This window comes from Arvicola amphibius, chromosome 12, assembly GCF_903992535.2.
Source record: "Arvicola amphibius chromosome 12, mArvAmp1.2, whole genome shotgun sequence".
Classification (NCBI taxonomy): Eukaryota; Metazoa; Chordata; class Mammalia; order Rodentia; family Cricetidae; genus Arvicola; species Arvicola amphibius.
The window spans coordinates 12,491,888-12,512,885 of NC_052058.2; the positions used below are offsets into that span (position 1 = coordinate 12,491,888).

The window sequence follows — 20,998 nt, forward strand, 5'->3', positions numbered from 1 at the left end:
CTGTCCTGCCTCTTGGGAAGTTCCCAGGCAGTTCCTTCCCCTGCTGCCAAGATCTGTCCCCACGGTGAAACCTCTGACTCTCTCCCATCTTTGGACATTTAGACAGAGTATGGCAAAAACAGCCACAGCCTCCCTGGGCCCTTTGTGCGTTCTGCATGTCTATACACCTGCTTCTCCACTTAGTCCTGATAAGTCATCCTAACTAGGGGGAAAGCCCACTTACTATAGCGAATGCTTTCCTATGCATTGCTGGGTTCAATTTGCTAATATTTTGTTGTGGATTTCACACAGCATGCTCGTCTGGTTTCGGTGTTAGGATCATTCTGGCAACACGGAATGAGTTCGGCCCTATCCCCTCTGCCTCTTTCCCCTTCTCAGTTTCCTATCTAACAAGCAAGAAAAATGATAGACACTCACTAGGCTTTCTCTGAGCAAGGAGCTTGTTAGCAATGGGTTTATCCCAGTGGCTTGTTATCACAGTTAGGACTGAGAGCCCCTCCCCCGTGCCCCCAGCCTTGTTAAAAGTGAAGCTTCTGGAAGAGTTTGGGGACAGGAAGGAACTGTGCTGACTGTATGGGATTCCTCCACCTCCACTGCCTCTCCGCTTCAAGGGGGTAAGGAGTGAGGGAAAGGAGAAAAGGGCCATGGAGAGAGAGAAGTTGTGGGTGAAGCAGTCTCTATCAGGAGAGGGTAGGTCATACGGGAACATCATTGAGGTCTCTGCTCCTTCATAATGCAGGTCAATCCACTAGAGTTCAGGCCCGCCCTGACACTGCAGATTAGACTCCACTACTGGGAATTTAGGCCTGTACTCTTCTGGAGGTCTGGGGATGCAATTAAATGGGGATGTTCTTGCCTAGCATGTGGAAGGCCCAAAGTTTGATCTCGTGAATGAAGAAGGAGAAGGAGGAAGAGAAAGAGGAGGTGGTAAAGAAGGAGGAAGAAGAGGAGGAGTAGGAGAAGAAGATCCATCAAGCCTCCCCGGAGGTTGTGTGATGTTTCTTGATGGTGTAGTCAGTAGCTGCTCTGTTCTCCTTCCTTGCCTAAAGGAACCATGGGTTTCCTGCCAGAAATGGAAGGAATTGCTCATAAGAGAATCAGCAACTGATTTCAATTACACCCGATCACGAGTTCTCTCCTGGGACCACTAGGAGGCAGTGGAACTAGTCTAGCAGTACTAGGGGCACCAAGGATCTGCTTAAACCAGCTGTTGAGGGAGATGGCCTTTAGGCTGAAATCCAGAACAGCTCTGTTCCTGTGGGGTCTCAGATCAGAACCTGGCCAGCAGCTTACTGCTAAGAGTCCACAACAAGATGAATAGGAAAATCGATTTGCAACACATTGGGAAACAATCAGTAAAACACATGATTCTCTCACTGTGGAGATGAATGCTGGTCTCATCCCAAAGGCATCGGCATTAGTCACTTGTCCACTGCTGTGATAAACACCACGGATGAGGTGACTCACGGAAGGAAAGGTTTATCTGGGCTTATGGTTCTAAAGGGATCAGGGTCCATCTTGGTGGGGGAGGCATGGCAGCTGGAGCCGGGAGCTGAGCGCTCATATCCTCAGTGGCAAGCACAAAGCAGAGCAGAGAAAACTGGATACAGGACAAGACCATAAAAACCAAAGCCCTCGCTCTGGGTGCCAGGGTCTGCACAGGAAGATGGCAGAGGTTGGGTCCAAGTCGGTGTTGTTCGTGTGTCTCGGTAACATTTGCCGGTCACCCATTGCAGAAGCAGTTTTCAGGAAACTGGTAACTGATGAGAATGTGTCAGGTAATTGGAGGATAGGCAGTGCGGCTACATCCACCTATGACGTGGGGAACACCCCCGACTATCGTGGGCAGAACTGCATGAGAAAACATGGCATCCCCATGAATCACACTGCACGGCAGATTACAAGAGAAGACTTTGCCACATTCGATTATATACTATGTATGGATGAAAGCAATCTAAGAGATTTGAATAGAAAAAGTAATCAAGTTAAAAACTGCAAAGCTAAAAGTGAGCTACTTGGGAGCTATGATCCACAGAAACAACTCATTATTGAAGATCCCTATTATGGCAATGACTCTGACTTCGAAGTGGTGTACCAGCAAAGCCTCAGGTGCTGCAAGGCTTTCCTGGAGAAGACTCACTAGGTGGTCCTGCCCACCACCATTGAGCAGCTCACTCACCAGAGCCATGCCCAAGGGTGGTGCCAGTCCTTAGCGCCGTGCCCCACCTGTCTCTTCAGCTGACTTTACTGTTTATCTTTAAAACATCTGTAGGTCGAAATTAGGTGTGTGTTCAGAAGGGTAAAAATATGAGTAAGACAGTTTGAGGTGTGGCTAAGTAGTCTTAGACTAATTGAACCTTTCCTCTCACCTTGTCCTAATTAGAAACTAGTGGAACAGGGAAATACAGAACAAACTAGAACCCAATAAGGTAAGAATGACCTACAAGGTCCAGGTTGGCCTCTGAGCCCAGCCAGCCTGGGTAGTCTGGTCTTACTAAAGTGTGCACATGGCCAGCACTCAGTGGTGCCATTCGCTTGCCTTATACTTCTCTATCCTAGACTCTTGTGACAGTATTTCTGACCATGGGAAAAAGTAGAGAAAGGGTTCTAAGTCCAAATTCGAAGACACCAGAGAGAACAACGAGCCAAGTAGAGCATGCTCAGTGGTTTCACAGATGCTGAGAGGGAGTGCTATGAGGAAGAGGGAGTGCTCCCTAGTGAATTGAGAACCACAAGAAGAGAAGTGTGACCATAGGTTTGGCTACATGGAAATCACTGTGACCTTGAGACGTGGCGGTAGAACCAAATCCTTTTGGTGACGGTGCAGTGAATGGGTGGGAGAAGAAGTCTGCTGAGGGGAGGCAGCAAATGGGGTGGCTGCAGGGCCAAAGAGGACCCCACCAGAGTTCTGGACCTTGTTCATGGTTGTTGGATGGCAGTGGGAGTGGTTCAGAACGGTGGACAAGACCGGTGATACACGCCGAGGGACCCAAGAAGGGCAGCCATGAGGAAGATGAGAGGGGATGGATCACACACGAGTGGGGTGGCTCATTTTGGAGGAGGAGACGGATGTGGGCACAGTCTGAGTAGCTCCAAGGCCAGGGTGGTAGAGAGATGAGTGGACTCCATGGATACCTATTTTCTGAGTAAACTAGGAGGCCATTGGTTAGCATCTGAGAATTAAGGATTATTTATCAAGTCCTTAGTCCATTTATATATTTCAATCCATGTAAAAGAGGAAAATAACCCTTACACACAGCCTGGACTCCTCATGAATATCCACACAAACAGGAGGGTGTAAGTGCAGAACACTATAACCTATGTTCTCCAGTGTTTTAACATCCTTCCAACTCGTGAGCCCAACTGCTTTCACGGATCATTTCATCCTCATGTCTTCCAAAGGTGCACACAGGGCACAGATGTTTTCCTGTAGGAAAGGGCTGACCCCTTAGATCATGCATCCACTTCTACCCCACATGGTGAGTGGCAGAGGTTGCTTGCTGCTCACCACAAGCCACATTGCTCGTTTCCTTCTGAGTATGCTTCCAGCCTGCACTGCCCGGGGCCCTGTCTGTCCAGGTTCTAGTCAATGGACTGTGACTAGATGTAACACACGAGTCCAGGCTAGACCCAAGAGTCAACTAGCTGTAATACACAGCAACTGGTACCATGAGTTCAGGCTAGACCCGTAAGTCTCTCTTCCATATTAGCTAGAATGGAAATAATTTCCTAAGGGGATCTGAAGACAGCAGAGCCCGTGGGTCTAACTGACCGACACTCACACCGCACTGCATCACGAACAGGAACTTCTGTTTTGTTCCCGCCCTTTGGGACCTTCACACAGCCAGTTTACCTTACATTTGGCATAAGGAGTAAGGAATGGGCATGAGTCCGCTCAGTGACGCAGCACAGTGGGCACTCCTGGCGTGTTCAGTTATCACAGCCCGCCTGCACCCTCACTGCCATAGTAAAGACACTGTATTTCAACAGTGTCATTTTCCAAAGATTTATTTTTATTTTGTGGACACTAGCGTTTGTCTGCATCTCTGTCTGTGTGGTGGTGTCCAGTCCCCATGCAACTGGAGTTACAGACAGTTCTGAGCTGAGCTGCCATGTGGGTGCTGGGAACTGAACCAGGGTCCTTTGAAAGAGTAGCCAGTGTTCTTAACAGCTGAGCTATCTCTCCAGCTCCTTGGACAGTGTCTTACTATTTTAAGCCAGTGGTTCCTCAGCCCCAAATGCACACTAGAATCACTAGAGAAACTCTGCCTAATTGGTCAAGGCTAGGTTGTGGACTTCATCAACTCTTAAGAGCCCACTGGGTAACTCTAATGGGCAATCCAAGCTAAAATGCCTGCTCTGTGCAGTTGTGATAGACAGCTGAGAAAACCAACTCCTTCCTCTCACCAACTGCTTGATGAAGGCTAAGCACACTCATGCTGGATGCAGATTACACAAACTGATGCCAGATGCAGGCTCGGCACACTCATTCCAGATGCAGGCTCAGCACTCATTCCAGATGCAGGCTCGACACATTCACACCGGATGTAGGCTGGGCACATTCATGCCAGGTGCAGGTTAGGCACATTCATGCCAGATGTAGGCTCGGCACACTCATACTGGAATGCAGGCTCAGCAAACTCATGCTGGATGCAGGTTAGGCACGTTCACGCCAGACACGTTCACGCCAGACGCAGGCTCACCACACTCATGCCAGATGCAGGCTCACCACACTCATGACGGATGCAGGCTCACCACATACCGGATGCAGGTTAGGCACACTCATACTGGATGCAAGTTTAGCACACTCATGCTGGATTCAGGCTCGGGACATACACACAGCAGAGTTGGTGTGTGAACTATACCGCCATGGTATCTTATCTGGTCACCAAACTCTTACTGTTGGAACTGGAGTCCACGGATCACCAGCACTGGGTGAGCTAGCTAGGAACACACTGGAAGTACAGACTGTGCTAAGCCATTCCCCACCCACTGAATTAGAAGCTTTGTGTTAGAGAAATGCCCGGGTGAGTTGCTCACAACAAAGTTGAAGATAAGGACACTTTGAAGATAAGCCTAGGGGTGAGAAGCCAAGAAGCGGTACTTCATGCCATCATCTGGCCTCGCAGAGCAAGGCATGGCGGGAAGAGATCCACGACTCTGTGTTGACATTACCTCCAGGCAGCCTATGCTATCATTTGTAAAGTTCTGCAAGGGGCTATGGTTTCAGGCAGATAATGTACAGAATCAATCAGCCGCTGCTCCTCAAAAGAGCTGCAGGCCTCGAGAAGTCAAAACTGCCATTGTGGCAGCTGTCCCCAGTCCGACCCAAGCTTAGATAATGAATCCAGGAAGCTATATGGACCCCTGCATGCCAAAGTCATAGCTGTTTCCAAGGCGGCATCTGAAACTTTGCTTTCAGCTCAGGGAAAATCAATAAACATTATACAGCGCATTACATTTTCCACTTTTGTTGTAACAACACGGAAGGCCAATAAATGTGCCCACCCAAGGAAGCAAATGATCACGCGGCTAGGCTCAGTTTGTTTCCAGGCTGGGTGGAATATGATGTTCACCTGCTCTGAGATACGTTGACAGATGCAGTTCAAGATCAATATTACCCAAGAGCCCCCAGGGAGGGGCTGTGACCTGCTCTCTAGCTCAGAGTTACTGCAGTGGGGGGCTACTGAAGAAATACGGCTTTGGTGTAAAAACAAGCCTGAGGCTTCACAGTAGCAATGTGCTGCGTGTCCGGTGTCATGGCCATGCAGGAGCCATGGAGGACTGCACAGGAGAGGCAGCTGGTGGGAACCAGAGGCCTACTGGCAGTCTCTGCAGCAGGGAAAGATGGGCTGAAACCAAAAGCTGACATGTGTTTCTAGGCTCCAAAGACACAACTATTCCCTGAAATGGCAGGAGCGCTCAGTTAAATCAAGAGCAGTCTTAGCCATGGCCAGGTGAAAATATATCTGTGTCAAGAGTGTTCTGAAGTCTGGTTACCCTTTACAACACGTAACCTGCTACAGTTGGAATTCCCGATGGCAATCAAGGCTTCTTTATTTCTTTAAGAGAGAAATCGGGGGCTCAAGACGAAAGGTAGGCGTGTGCTCCACAAGGTAAACCAGAAAGCTCCCACACAAGTGAGCGTTGTTGTTTGTCCTTTCTGTCTCGCTCAGCAGCCCACAAAAGCCTGAGTCACCAGTGACCATGTTGAGGTTCAAGGTTGCCAGGATATCCTGGTAATTCTCACACTCTTCCTTCACAGGCCAGACCAAGGTGGCACACAGATAAATCAGTGTGGATTTTCTGAATCTCAAATTTGTTTGTTTTTGAGACAGACTCCCACTGTGTAGCCCAGGCTTCCCCCAACTCTCTCCTCCCCTCCCCTCCCCTCCCTTCTCCTCCCCTCCCCTCCCCTCCCCTCCCCTCCTCTCCTCGTCTCTCCTCTCTGGATTTCCCTTAATTATAATAAAAATTTTTGCTTAAAAGCACAAAACAGTGAGCATTTTAATGGCTTGGTGTTACAAGGTTGCAGACAGGGACCCCAACAGTTACAGTGTTTCTTAATGTTATTTCGCATCAAGTGCAATTTCTTAAATTTAAAACAAGAAAGAAAACAGAAACAGTGCTGTACTTGAAGGGAACACAATTAAGGATTACAACTGTATAACCAAATTAAATCTACCACCTTTAAAATCGATACTAACAGCCCTTCCTAAGTGTGAACGCACCGACGGCTGAAATACAGTCCACCAGCACAGTGCAATTAGCAGCAGCATTTGAACACCGCAGCTGTGCACAGCAGCCCACAGAGTGGACATAGGTTTGGTTCAGGCTTCTACACTCAGGGCTGAAAAGGGATCTGGCTGAGTCTCTTAGGCTCCCAATCTGAAAAGCTACCACAAGCGTCAGGCCCTAGGCGGGAGGGACATCAGCGTGTTTGAGTCAGGCAGAGTTCTTCTGACAGACAAAAGGGACCATTTTCAGTCCAACCCAGAACCTTCCTTCCAGGCCAAGGGAACTGGACAGCAGGCTGAGGGTGCAACCCTGATGTGACCGCAGCTATTCAAGTATCATGTCAGAGATGGGAGGAACAGCAGCCCAACTTCCCCGCGGGGGACCCTGGCTTTGCAACCACGGTAATCTAGGTCAACTCAGTATAGTGAAAATGTGGTGTTTGCTTAGTTTTTTAAATAAAAAAGAACATGTTTTTAACGTTTGCTTATTTGCGTGTGGAGGTCAGAGACCAACCTGTGAGAGTCAGTCCTTTCCTAGAACGAATAACTATGTGAGTTCCAGGAATTAAACGCAGGTTGTCAGGCTTGGCAGCAAGCACCTCTGCCTGCTAGGGCGTCTCGCTGTCCTGCCTGTGCTGCTCTTAACACGGCTGAATGCAGACATGCCGACGTGCTAAGCCTTCCTCTTACCACTATCAAGCACTAGAGATTAGTCCTCTCCAGTGTGGTTCTTCTGGACACCCACAGGGTCACTGTGCTTGCTTTCTTGTGAGTCCACCCATCTTTCTAATGAACCCTGAAGCGGCAAGCCTGACTTGGAACAAGTACAGCCCAATAGAAAGGAACCCCCTCCCTGAAGCAGGCTCAGCAGGCAACAAGTGAGGTCAAGAAAACAATCAGATGCCTTTCTAATCCTTTAGCATTGGTCAGCTATCAAGGTCAAAGGTCACTTCCTACCAGGAGACTCCACCTTCTGGTCCCACCTTCTCCAGGGACCCACATGGTCCTCAACTCTTGATCCTCTCGCCTCAGCCTCTCAAGTTGAGATTTGAGTTTTCATGCCATCATTTCTTTTCTGTCCTTAAAAATCGGTGCTTTCTTGTTCTGATCTTATAGAAAGTCTTAGCAGATGAGGAAACAGTCACTGATAACAAGAGACAGTCCTTGGTCCTGTGAGAGCGTATACATGTGTGCACACATGCTTCTGGATGTGGTTGTAAGGTATACCCAGAAAACAGCTACATCTCAGACCACGGACTGTGCTTCTAAGATTCATGTTAGAACCAAGTGTACCAGTATTCCTCAAGAAAAAGCACATGCTAGTCCGTGGGAAAGCACTATAGATTTGTGACATATGGACAAATCTTGAGAAGCACTGAGGAATAGAAAAGAAGAGAGTGGGAGAGAAGAGAAACCGAGAAGACAGGACAAATCATCATCCTGTGATGCGACTCCAGGCAGCTTTGCTGTGGGTACCACGTCAGTGGCCACGGGCTCAGGTCTTGGCTCAGATCCCAAGTAACCACTAGACCTTGGGGATTTTTTCCTTGCTGTTTTACGTGCATTTCAGGCACTTTATTTCCACTTCCTTCCTGAGCTCTGGTTCCCATCATCGGAAGACAAGGATAGCGATGCCCTTGTTGCGGGGATTTTATAGGATAAGAAGCAGTTCTGTAGAAGAGCAAGCATAGAGTATCTGGCCCAAAAGCAGCTGCTCAAGGAAAAAGAGGCAGCTGATGTTTTTAGCCACATTAGGAGAAATAAGAGAAAACTGCAGTGGTGATTGCAAAAGTCACATGCAGTAAGCACCTGCTATGTGGGAGCCACCTACTATGTGGGCTGCACGAGTGTTTAGTGCACTAAATTCTGACAAGGAGTTTGCAGAGAAGAGCATGTTATACCTCTATCATTCTCCATCTTGTAAAGACAGGGTCTCTCGCTGGACTCGGGGTGCGCTTTCAATGAGTCCTTTAGGAATGGCCAGTTTACCTCCAGTCTCCACCCCAGTACTGGGATGACAGATCTACTCCAGCCCCCACAGCATCTTGAGTGTATGTAGATACTGAATGCAGGTCCTCATGCTTGCACAGCAAACTTTTACCCACTGAGCCATCTCCCCAGCCCTGGACTGAGTTCTTAACCACCAAGGAATAAAGCAGCTGGAATGTGCCCAAAGGCCTAGACTTCTCTTCAGACCTGTTTCCGGGGGTGGGGTGGGGGTGAGGGGGATGTGAGCCACAGGCAAGACAGTGTCTTCTCCAACTCTTCCATGTCATTTAGAGTCATCCCATAAAGAAGGAGAAACTGAAAGCTGGGTGGGTAGGGCTGCCAGTAACCATAACATTTAGGTGGCTGAGACAGAAAGATATGAGGTTAAAGATCAGCCTGGGCTGTATAGTGAGGCCCTGTGCTAGTGCGCTTTCTTGTTGCTCTGACAGAAACAGCGAGAGAGGGGAAGAACTTACTTTAGTTAATGGTTTATGCAGTGGGTGGCCACCTCCCTATGCTGTGGCCCTTTAACACAGTTCCTCATGGTGTGGTGACCACCCACTCACCCTAACCATAACGTTATTTTCATTGCTACTTCATAACTGCAATTTTGCTACTGTTATGAATCATAATGTAAATATCTGTGTTTTCTGGTCGCCTTAGGTGATCCCTATGAAAAGCGAAGAACCACTGATTTAGGGGCTAGAGCCCCCCACCCTGCCACCCTGCAAGACACCAAAGGTTTGACGGGAATGGTTTGCAGCTATGGCCGTGGCAGTGGCAGGCAGCTGGCTGCATGGCCCCAGCAATTAGGAAGCAAGGAGCTTATGCAGGAAGCGCACCCAACCTATAGCCCCCTCAGCTGTACAAAGCTCTACATCTGACAGCTGAGCCCCCTATCCAGAGAGTTCAACAACCTTCCAAGTCAGGGTTGCCATCTGGGAACCAAGCATTCAAACACAGGGCCTGCCTACAGGGAACATTCCATATTCAAACTATACCAGGCACTATCTACAAACAAACAAAGGCTGCCAGGAGAGACAGGCCTGCCAGTGAAGCATTTGCTGCACAAGTTGATACAGAGAGCTCACAGAGCTGGGAAGGCGAAGATAGGTAGATGTTTAGGGTGCACTGCCTAGCCTTGACTTCTCTGTGACCTCTAGGCTAACAAAAGGCACTGCCTCAAATGCAAGGTGTACAGGGTCTGGTGGACCATTCTACTGTCTCCCACCCATATGTCTAGTAGCCCTGGAAGAAGCAGAAGGAGGCTGCTGCAATGGTTCATGAAGGGCTGTGGGGAAGGAGTGGGAGCTATTAAGAGAAGGAAAAGAAAATAGCCAGGAGGAATGACCCCAAAGCACTCTGCCAGGCTGGCACGGCCCCAGAGTGATGGTGATGGAGGGGATTTATTACTTTCTGTGTTGTACCTGATTGCAAGAGGTTTTATTACTATGAAATACAAGTCACCCAACATCCTAGGGAGGAAAGGAGGAAATAAATCCTGCCTGGAGCAGGGTTGGAGGAGATCCTAGGGTTTGAGGACAAACACAGAGGATTTTCCACTTGTAGTGGTCATCTATATCCAGCATAATGAAGTCGCCCCTCTTGGGAAGGGCTCAAAGCACTGGTCATAGCCGATGATTCTCTCTGCATCTTCAGGGAAAGCAAAGGCTTGCTCATCTGCAGAGCGGCTGTGATGGGAAGGACTGCAGGGCCATAGCGGGAAGGTATTTCAGTGATGGCCAGGAACAGGGTGACAGGAGCATTTCCTGCATCTGCCCTAAACAGGAGCCCCAGGACAAGTGGCCTGCCAGGTGAGAGTGGAGGGATGGGCTGTGGAGAGGCAGATTCTGGTCTGGTAGGGGTCATCTTCCTTCGGCATCCTCTCTGTGGAAGAATGATGTAGGAGTCCCCTCTGCATGCTGTGAATATGTTTTGTTACCAATGGTTAAGAAGGAAGCTACTTCAGCCTATGGCAGGGCAGAGTATAGTCGGGAGGAAAAATCAGAACAGAAAGATATACACAGAGAGTAGGCAGAGTCAAAGAGACGTCGTGTAGCTGCCAAAGGAGGCAGATACCATGTAGCTGCCCAAGAAGCAAGAGGTAACCAACCATGAGCCTCATGGTAAAATATAAAATAAGAGAAATGAGTTAATGTAATATGTAAGAGCTAGCTAGAAATACACCTAAACTATTGGTGAAACAGCATGGTAATTAGCATAGTTTCTGTGTGATTATTTGGGTCTGAGTGGGCAGGAAACATATGAGTGGTCTCTGTTTACAAAACGGCCCCCACTGTCTGGGGCATGGATCCACATAAGACCTAAAAAATGTTTGTTGTTTTTTCTTGCTGTTGTTTTTGTTTTGTTTTGTTTCTTTAAAAAGAGGGCTTCTAGACCCACAAAAATGGGAGCCAAGGGCAGTTTCTTGGTAGCAGAGGATGGCTGTCTCTGCTTACAGAAGAATCACCTGTCCTGTTCCTTGGACCTCAGACGAAATTTCTCCCCTAAATGAAGTTTAAAAGGAAAATCATTTCATTGTCAAAGTCCAGGAGAGATGGAGTTTGATGGTCACAGTTCTAACAAGACAAAAGGAAAGAAAGGAGGCAAGGCAGGCCCTGGCAAGGGGCTAAGTCTAGTGAATGAATGGTGGGTCCACGGGAAGAGGAGGAAGGGGAGCTTGGGTCCATCCATGTGTTGTAATAGTAACAGGCATCGAGCCTAGAAACCAACAGCAACAAAGCCTGAAACCTTGGGTCTACTTGAAAAACAGGAACTAAGTCTTCTTGTTTGTTTCTTTTTTTGTGTATGTGGGTGGGGTTTCAATGTACACAGGCATTTGCCTACATGTATGTCTGTGCACCATGAGCATCCAGCGCCCAAGGAGGCCAGAGGAGGACATCAGATCTGCTGGAAATAAAGTTACAGAGGGTTATGAGCCACTGAGAATGAAACCTAGGCCCTTGGAGAGGAGTCAACCACGGAACCATCTCTCCAGCCCCACAATGTGTATGTTTGAAAGAAAAAGGTCAGTGTTTCTTACTCAATACAGGCAGAAAAAGAGAAGGGGAGGAGAAGGAAAAAGAGGAGCAAAAGGAGGACGGGGAAGGGGAAGAGGTGTTGGTGGAAGGGAGGAGGGACTTGTGGGAGAGGAGGAGATAATTCTCAACATTATGGCAAAGTTTCTCTGGAGAACAAGCATCTATGACTGAGGAAAGGGGACATCACTGGCAATAACTCATCACAGAAAGAAAGAAAATATTAGGTGCAGCAATTGTGTAGAATGCTGGTGTAGCGTGCAAGCAGCCATTTTCTCATAATCACTCGGCTGTCATGTTGAGCAGTGCATGGAAAAAGCATTAGGATAATTTACTATTGCTTATGAACAATAAATTAACAGGATTGCTTGCTATTTTGCATTTCCTGCTAATACAATACCTCTTGAGGGTCACAGGCAAGGAGGCTGTCAGGCAGACAGTGCCAGTGCCAGGCATTTCACTGCGAGGGCACAAAGTGGCACATGTGTCCAGGCCAGGGCACTGCATCTGTGCTCACAACTGACCCCTGAGCATTTCAGACAAGACTTCAAGAGCTCATCCCTGACGCGGAGCAAGCCCTCTCTCCCAGGCCCAGGAAGTGCACGTGTGTCTTCAAAGCAAATGAAAATTCTTTTGTTTTTGAGAATAAGATCCCCAAACCCCATCCAACCTTGACTGGTGTAATCCAGGCTCCTGACTGAGGTGATAAATTAACCATCACTTGCACAGCTAAAAGCTGAAAATCAGAGAAGAAGAGGCCCCAGGATGTTCAGGATCCCAGCAAATCATTCCTTTACTCTAGAGAAGGCAGAACTCAGGGCACATTTCCCGGATTTTTATGGCTAAGTGTGGTGGCACAAAGTTGTAATCTTAGCACTTCAGAGGCAGAGGCAGGAGGATTGCTGCAAGTTTTGGGGCCAGCTTCAGCTACAAATCAACTTCTAGAGCAACCAGAGCTCTACAAAAGATAAAGCAAACAAATACACAAACCAAAGCATAAAGAAACCCAACCAGACTCTTCTTCCAAAAAAATGCTGTCCAAATAGAGCTGCCTGGAAGAGGGACAGCCTGGGACAAGGCTGCAGGGGGCACTCTTTTGCTAAGCAGCTCTCTGGGCCTCAGAGCCCAGAGGACAGTCATCCCAAACCGCCTGCTCCTACTGTTGAGTGTAAAGAGGTGGGGAAGGGGTCACTCCAGGTGGGCAGATACAGCCAGAGGCCTCCTTCCACTGCCCGTGGATAGATGTCCCACTGCTGCATCAGGGAAAGAGGAGGCAGAAAAGGCACCCACTGCTCTTTTCACTTTCTGCTGATTCAATTTCATATTGCATCCAGCTGCTACCGGGACGGCGGGTGAATCTGCGGGGAGCCTCAAGGGCCAGAAGAGGCTAATGGAGACTGTGCCCCGGCCAGCTGGTCTACTCAGAGGGTGGGAAGCTGTGGGGGAGGGGCTGGGTGACCGTTTGGTCACTGCTATTATCACTACAGCTGAGGGGAGCAAGACTTGAATTCTAATAAAGCAGAGTCCCAAGCATTCAATACAACTCCGGTTAGTACAGGAGCTTTATCTGGAAAGGAGAGGCAGGGGAAGAAAGGAAAGGAACTCCCATAGTGCCCACCCCTGTATGCGGGTATGCAGGGCATCTTGGGGACACTCATGTGCCACTACACTCCCCGCCCCCACAAACACCTGCAAACATGTTTGCATACTAAAACTCTACCCTAGAGTGAACAGAGGTGGATGATGAAGGTGCCTTTGGGCGGCTGAACAGGTCATTCAATGGCTGGGGCCAGCCCCTCTAGAAAGACAATGGGAAGTTTGGGGAAAGAGCGCCATCTTGGGGCAGGGTCACTTCTTCTTTGTAGGTGGCACCCAAAGTCAAGGGGAGTCACCCAATCTGCTTCCTTTCTGTAAAAGGACTTTTATTACTTGGAATTCCCTCAAGGCTGAAGACAGATGACAAAAGGCGCACCTGTTTCTCAGATGACCCTCCACAAACAGACAGGACGGACAGCTGCTCCTGGTGGGCAAGGCTGACAGACTGTGTGTCTCTCAGTTGTTTGGCCTCCCCAAGGAGACATGAATGCCCCCAAATCAAAGACAACCCACACCCCTCTCAGAGGCAGCCCAAGTGAGGCACCCTCCCTGGGTAAACTGTGCCCTGGTAAAGACAGTCAGCAAGGGGCCTCTGGGTCCTAAGGCCTGGGTTTCAGGAGACATACGTTCTGGAAAGTGACTTTTCTTAGGCCTTTCTTCTTGTTCTACTTCAAGTCCAGACAGAGTAACTTACAGTGAATTTAGCCAAGATCCAATAGGAGGCTGTGGAAAGGCGGGGAGCCCTCCGCAGCTGCCATCACACCTGTTTCTAACTGTGACCGGGATGTGATCAAGAATAAAGGAGCCACTGTGCGGCCTGCAGGAAGCACCTCAAAGTGTCAAGAGATCTGAAGGCAGTGTGGGGGTGAGAGGACACTCACTGTGACCAGGGATGGAAAGAGGGAGAGGAGCTAACTTCTAGCAAGGAGCTGCCCCAAGGATCGTGGGGTTCAGGGTACTGTTTCCTGCTCAAGAATGCCGGTCCAGAAGGGAGAGGTGTGGAGAGTCATAGGCTCTCCCCCAGGGACAGCGACTTGGCAGTGTGAGAGCCTGGGAGTGGGTGTGGGGACTGCAATGGGTACAGCACTTCCAGGCCATAGCCAAGCCAGCTCCCATTCATCCCCACAGAGAAGGTGTTCGAGGGCAGCAGGGTAGAGGTAGTGACGATGTCTATGGCTTTGTTCTCTGTGGTCTGTCATTCTCCTGCTATGTCAGTGCTCCAGAGGTTGAAGCAAGAAGACAGCAAGTGTAATGCTAACTTGGGCTACCTGGAGAGATTCTGTCTTTAAAAACCAGGTGCTATGAATGTAGCTCAGTAGTGGGGCACCTACCTGGCATGCCCGAGGCCCTGGATTCAATACCTGGCTCTGTAGGGCAGGGGGAGGTGGGACGGATGGGGAGGGTAAAGTCAGACCCACAGTGTCCCTGAGGAGACTCTTCTGTCATCCCCTTTGTTCTCAAAGTCCTAGGTAGGGCACTCTACAGAGAACTAAGCTACACACCTTACCCAGGCCTCCCTTATTTGGACACCAGGAAGGAAAGCGAGAGATTCTGGGTCTTCCTTGCTTGCCCTTGAGAGGCGGCAAGAAGCTGACACATAGGAGCCAAAAGATTCTGGCTGAAGAAGGGAGCTGGTGACAACAGATTTTATCATGGGCCATGATTGGTAGTCACCTTCCTGGGACAAAACTGCTTCCCCAGAGAGCTCTCAGTTTCCATCTACCTCCTGGGGGTGAGAGTGGGGCCCTGGGTGTGTGGGGTGGGGCGGCCTGTCTCCCAGGAGCTCTCTGCTCCAGGCAAACGAGGCTTCTCATTCAAAGATGCTCAGATTCCTGTGGCCTCTCCTTTGAAGTCCTTAGGTGCTTCCAGGAGAAGGTGGGAATCCCACAGTGAGAAATCACCACAGGCATCTCTCTGGCTGGTCGCCTCTAGCTCCTGAATGTGTTTTGACTTGGGAACAAAGTACACTACAAAATGAGTCCCCCACATCCAAGCTGGCTTTGAGCTTTGATCTCAAATTGGAACCTTTTCAAGCTATTTCACATTTGGCCAAACAGGGTTCTTGCTTTTCTTCTTTTTCTTATGAAAGAATGCTGACCCGAAGGGCCCCTGGGCCCCAGCGGGTTCTGAGGAGACCACACGGCAGCTTCTCGGTGACTGAGCCATCATTGATCACAACTCCTTCTCACCCTGTGAGCTGGGCCATGAATAGGCATGGGGGGTCACTCTGGGCTCATGATACAGAGGGCCAGTCAGCTTTGCTCCCAGTACAAATGCCAGGCATGAGGCCAAGGCAGCCTTGAGCACCTGGGGCAGCTACCGTTCAAACTGTCAAAGTGTCTAGAGTAGCCGTTCTCAACCTGTGGGTCGTGACCCCGCCCAAAAGACCATCGGAAAACATAGATGTTTACATTATGATTCATAACAGTAGCAAAGTTAGTTATGAAGTAGCAATGAAAATAATTTTATGGTTGGGGGGTCACCGCAACACGAGGAACTGTGTTAAGGCGTCTCAGCATTAGGAAGATTGAGAACCACCATGCTAGAGCAATCTGCTCCTTTTGGGGATAATCCAATGGACAAACACACCATCCAGCAGCAACTCTCTCAGAACCAGGAAGGCCTCACTCTGGAAGCCCTTCTGCCTGGCCTCAGAGCAGGCAGCAGGCACCCTAGATAACTGACAGGCAGGGTATTCTGAGCCCACCTCCCCCTGCAGGCAGAAGGGGTCTCACCAGTAGCAAGAAGAGCTACAGGAACCCCAGATCTTAAGTCACTAACTTGTCCCTGGGTCTTGCAGACTCCACAGCAGCTAAGCATTAAAACGTTTACAGAATGAATACATGAATCTCACAGGCACTTAATTAAAACAGCAGACAGCGCTGGCTGGAATGTCTTTCTTTTCAAAGCCTAATCCCACTGAATGTGTGGTCTTTTCTGGAGGGAATCATGGCCCCATACTTTATTTCTAGAGATCTACTAAAAGAAGGACTTCCAAATGGAGGTTCGGGTCCTCTAACTTAGCAGTTAGGGACTGAGTGCCACTGTGATGTGACCAGCTTCTGCCTTCACCCATCTGCCATCACGCCTTCCCCTCTGGGACAGATGATAACACCCTCTGAAAATGAGCCGAGTGAAGAGAGTTCCTGGAGTCTCAAGAGGGACTCAACATTGTCAGGACAGTTAAAGACTATCTGGGGACTTCAGAGGCTGGACTGAGTGCCTCTTGCAGGAGGAGAGAGGCATGGCCTGAGGGGGACCAGTGGCAGAAAACTGTGGTTTGACTGGAAAACATTCTGTGGAGGCTTGTGTGTCAGAACACTGGAGTCCAACCACAAGGCTGGACGGTCGTGGAACCTTAGGCGGTAGGAGCGGGCCTCGTGACTTCATAGCCCAGCCTCACTCCCTGTATCTTCTCTGCTTCATACATGTGGACACAAGGTGACTAACCACCTTGCTTCCTGCCATTGTGCCTTTCCATGCATCATGTCCCCTCAAGGTGTAAGCCCCAAACAAACCCGTCCTTCCCTCCAAGGAAGAGAGGTGGGGGAGAAGGAATATGGATGGAGGTTTTTAATGTATGTAGGAGCTGTAAGCCACAGATTCTGAATTCCGAGAGCATACTTCAGCCATCCGTTCTCTGGATCTTGTCATTTGCCATAGGATCTGCTCTCCCTCATCCACCATTTGGAAAAATGGTTGCCAGGAATTTCTGCAACTAGATAAGCATGGTACACGCACCACTTCTAGGTCATGCCAAAGCCTGAATGTAAGAGAATGTTCCAGACACCAACACTTTCTTAGGGGTTCATCCTCCTGGAGAAAAAGACGGTTTTTCTGCACTCTACACACGGCTAGAACTCCACCATACACAGCGGGCACGCCACACAGGCCCAGTGTCAGACAGACTCTAGAAAGATTTTAATCTTCTTTACCTAAATGCTGTGCCCACCAGCTTCTTTTGAACTACTACCCGGACAGTTCACTTGCTTGTCTAATGCCCCTCACTCTCCTCCCACATCCCATTCTTCAAGCCCTTGGGCCAGCACCCTCCACATGCTAAGGCATTCACACAGCCTGGTGAGCTCTGTGGAGCTTCCTGCTCAGACTCTGGGAAAATAGAGAGCCATGCATGGCTGGGTAAAGATTTCACTTTGCAACTGTGATATCTCCCACTGTCCCCCACCCTCCCACTCGTCCCAGGAGCAGAATCTCTGACGTGCCCTATGGTAAAATAGCTGCATGGGGACGCGTAGACCGTGGCAATGATACGGGTCTCTAGATGGTGAGATCTGCCTTGTTCTTCCTGTTCGAACAGACGGTCAACCCTGCAAATAACTGAATTATATCCTTTCCTTTCTTGCAGTTCCCCAGAGCCTGGGTCAGGGTTCTCAGCACTTGGAAGTGAGAGAATGCTCGTGCTCACTGACAAAGAAGTTTTGTAAAAATAAGATTTGGATTCAGCACGTAAGTGTGTATGGGAAAGAGACAGAGGTGACAGCCATGGAGATGAAAGGGCCTGAGAAGGGAAAGAAGACAAACTCATAGACCTACAAAAGATGCCAACATATAAGGACCCATGGCGTATACCTTCCTTGCCTAAACAGATCAATACAGCAGTGATTTAAGGCATCTCAGAGGCCAAATCACATGATACAAACACAGGGACACTGGTGACTTCCAGAACGTGACCACTGTCAGTCAGAACAGTGCAGGGCTTCAAATGCACAACCCTTGGAGTCGTTCTCAGAACTCCTGATCGCACTGCCATGACCTTTCTTTCTAACGATCAACTCCTCGTGAAGCCTGACCTTGACGATGGGGTCACTCACACTTGTCTCTCAAAGGCCGGCTCTTCAGGACTCCAGGGAGAAGCAGTGCCACGTGGTAGGAGTCACGCCCCAGAGTCTGCATAAGTCCTGCTACCCACCAAGGTGTCACTGTCTCAGTCTGAAAGGGACCAACGATCTCTGCCGAGCTCCCTGAAACAGGGCTCCACTGTAGCCAAGAATGCTGGCACCGCCGGGAGGTAGCAGTGTACACCAACAGCACCCATAGGCGCCTCCTTCCAGCCTATCTCCAGGGGACAACTGGACGAGAAAGACAAAGTCCTTCCTATGCAGCAATTATTTTAATTTTTTTTTTTTACTTCAAAAATGACTGTATTTGGCTGGGGCGTGGCTATCTCTATATAATCTGCCCCTGAACACAATAAAGGGAGCATTCTTGGGGAATTCAAAAAAAAAAAAAATGACTGTAAAGCTATCAAATCACCTTTCAGTCAGACTGCAAGGCGGTCTGTACAAAGTAATTAGACAAGACGGATGGTTTCAAGTGGCAGAGCCCCAGGCTCGAGTTCCAGCCTGCATTTGCTCATCAGAAAGATGGGGCTGAGAGCAGAAAAGACGACAGAAGGACCAGAGGACACGATGGCGAGAGTCTGACGCAGAGCTCTCGAAGTGAAGCAGCCATTGCTATCGTGAGGTATTTCCAAACACAGAGGAGAGCACGCAGACAGCCAAAGAGAGAGTCACAGCGCATGAGCATACGGTCTGGGCATTTTATTCATGGCCATAGTCTTCTTAGGGTGATTTTATACCTAAATCTGAGAGTTGTGGGAGACCCTGACACTAGGTGCCAGGTACTTCCTTAAAAATACTATATCTGGCTATTACACAGAGAAACCCTGTCTCAAAATAAAAGAGAAGAAAATTGTCTTAAAATTTAAAAGCCTTATAGTTCCATGAATTATGATAAGTACCACTTTCTATTCTAATCTATTCTTTTATGATTTTTATTATTTTAAATTGCATGTGTGTGTGCGTGTGTGCATTTGAGAGCAGGTAGGTGGAGGCCAGAAGCAAAAGATTCCCCTGGAGCTGGGGTCACAGGTGGGTGTGAACCACTTGACATTAGTGTGGGACCCAAACTCGGGTCCTCTTCAAGAGTAGTGTGTGATCTTAATCACTGAGCCAATTCTCCACTCCTATTTTATTATTTTTGAGATGCATGTATCCAAGGTTGGCCTTGACTCACCATATAGCTAAGGATGGTCTTGAACTCCTGAATCTCTTATTTCAACCTTCTGAGCGCTGGGATACAGGTGTGTGCCACCATACCTGCCTTACGTGGTATTGGGGAGTGAACCCAGGGTACTATGAGTGCTGAGCAAGCAACTGGCCAGGTTGAGTTTGGGGACAGCTAAAGTGACATGCATGAGTGACAGGCCAACCGATGGTGGGAGGTTGGGGATAAGTACGAGGTAAGGAGGTTGGGGAAGGATTTTTACAGCTCTGCTTGTCTGCATCCACTCACTGTTGCGGTCAGGACACTGATGGATTCAAAAGTCCGTAGCATAGACCGTTTTTACTATACCATAAAGGAAAATCAAATTACATGAAATGTGTGCTTCGTAAGACAGGAAGAAGGGGAAAGGCAGGTGACATGTGAAGGGGCAGATTCCCAAAGAATGCTGATCTATGCTGTTTACCTTGCGATGGTATATCAGCCATGCACCAATGTTTTAAAATGAAAGGAAGAATGAAAAATATGTCACTCCCTGGATGACTTTCTCACGAATCTTTGTATTTTATTTCAACCCAGTGCTTTCATTTTTACTTTTTTTTTTTAATAGATAAGATTTTGTTTTGTTGTTCTGTCTAACGAATCCTCCTGTCACCGCCTGCCGAGTATCTGGCTTACAGGTGCTCACTACTGTGTCCAATCACGGCTTGCTTCAGTTTCTATGTGGTCCTGAGGATCAAGTAACCCTTAACTTACTCGGCCTGTGAGTTTAGATTTGTAGCCTTTATACTTTTGACCTCTGTTGCTTTGAAAGGGCTCATAAACTACTTCCTTGGATATTCTGAAGAGATGGGCAATAAAAACAAAGATGCCAAAGTCATTTAAATGGTGGGGGGAGGTGGGCGCTGAGTGGCCTTTTTGGCATAGGCAGGCAATCATCAGCAGGGTTTCCAGATCCTTCCGTGGCCAGAGCTGAGACTGGCAACAGACACAGTGCATGTGCTCAGCAATGGGGCCCGTTTTCCGTCACGGACTGCTCGTAGCTCCCTGTTTATTATAACCTTAGATCCTCGCCTCTTGAAGTCAGATTTTGTTTTATGTCTATCCATATCTTATTCTCCAGGCTCCATAAAAGGCTGCTCTCAGAGTCCCCAAATGAAGCTTACAGAATCTGACTACTTGAGATGCAGTTAAGGCAGATTTGAAAAGATCCTAAAACAGGCATTTCAAATTGATAAAATCATAACAGTGATATCTTCAAACTACCCTTGATTTCTGGTTATGTGAACAGGGAAAATCCTCCAGGAACTAGGAAGGCGGGCCCTTTCGTGACAGCTCACATTCACCGTGGACCACAGGTAGACAATGGAGAGGTGACTACATGGGTGACCTTGTCTCTGGAGACTAGGCTGGCCAGCTTCAGCAAGTAGAGGTACAACAATCAATTGAATTTCAGATTAAGAACACACACACACACACACACACACACACACACACACACACATTCTAAGTTCCTACTGAATGCTCCCACTGAAAACTTACTGTTATAAGCAATTCAAATATACTAGGGTGTCTCACTGTTAATACCTCTACCCTGGCCTCTGTCCCTAGGAA

General features: G+C 48.6%; 2 protein-coding genes across 2 annotated transcripts in view; one reads left to right on the forward strand and one right to left on the reverse strand.

Annotated features, from left to right (window-relative positions):
- The window catches only part of Susd4 (sushi domain containing 4), a 123,561-nt gene that overhangs the window by 10,140 nt on the left and 92,423 nt on the right, over positions 1 to 20,998 (reverse strand).
- LOC119828001 (low molecular weight phosphotyrosine protein phosphatase-like) lies at positions 1,645 to 2,204 on the forward strand. The gene has a single exon (XM_038350006.1). The coding sequence runs from the start codon at positions 1,667 to 1,669 to the stop codon at positions 2,141 to 2,143; it is 477 nt and encodes a 158-aa protein (XP_038205934.1). The 5' UTR covers positions 1,645 to 1,666; the 3' UTR covers positions 2,144 to 2,204.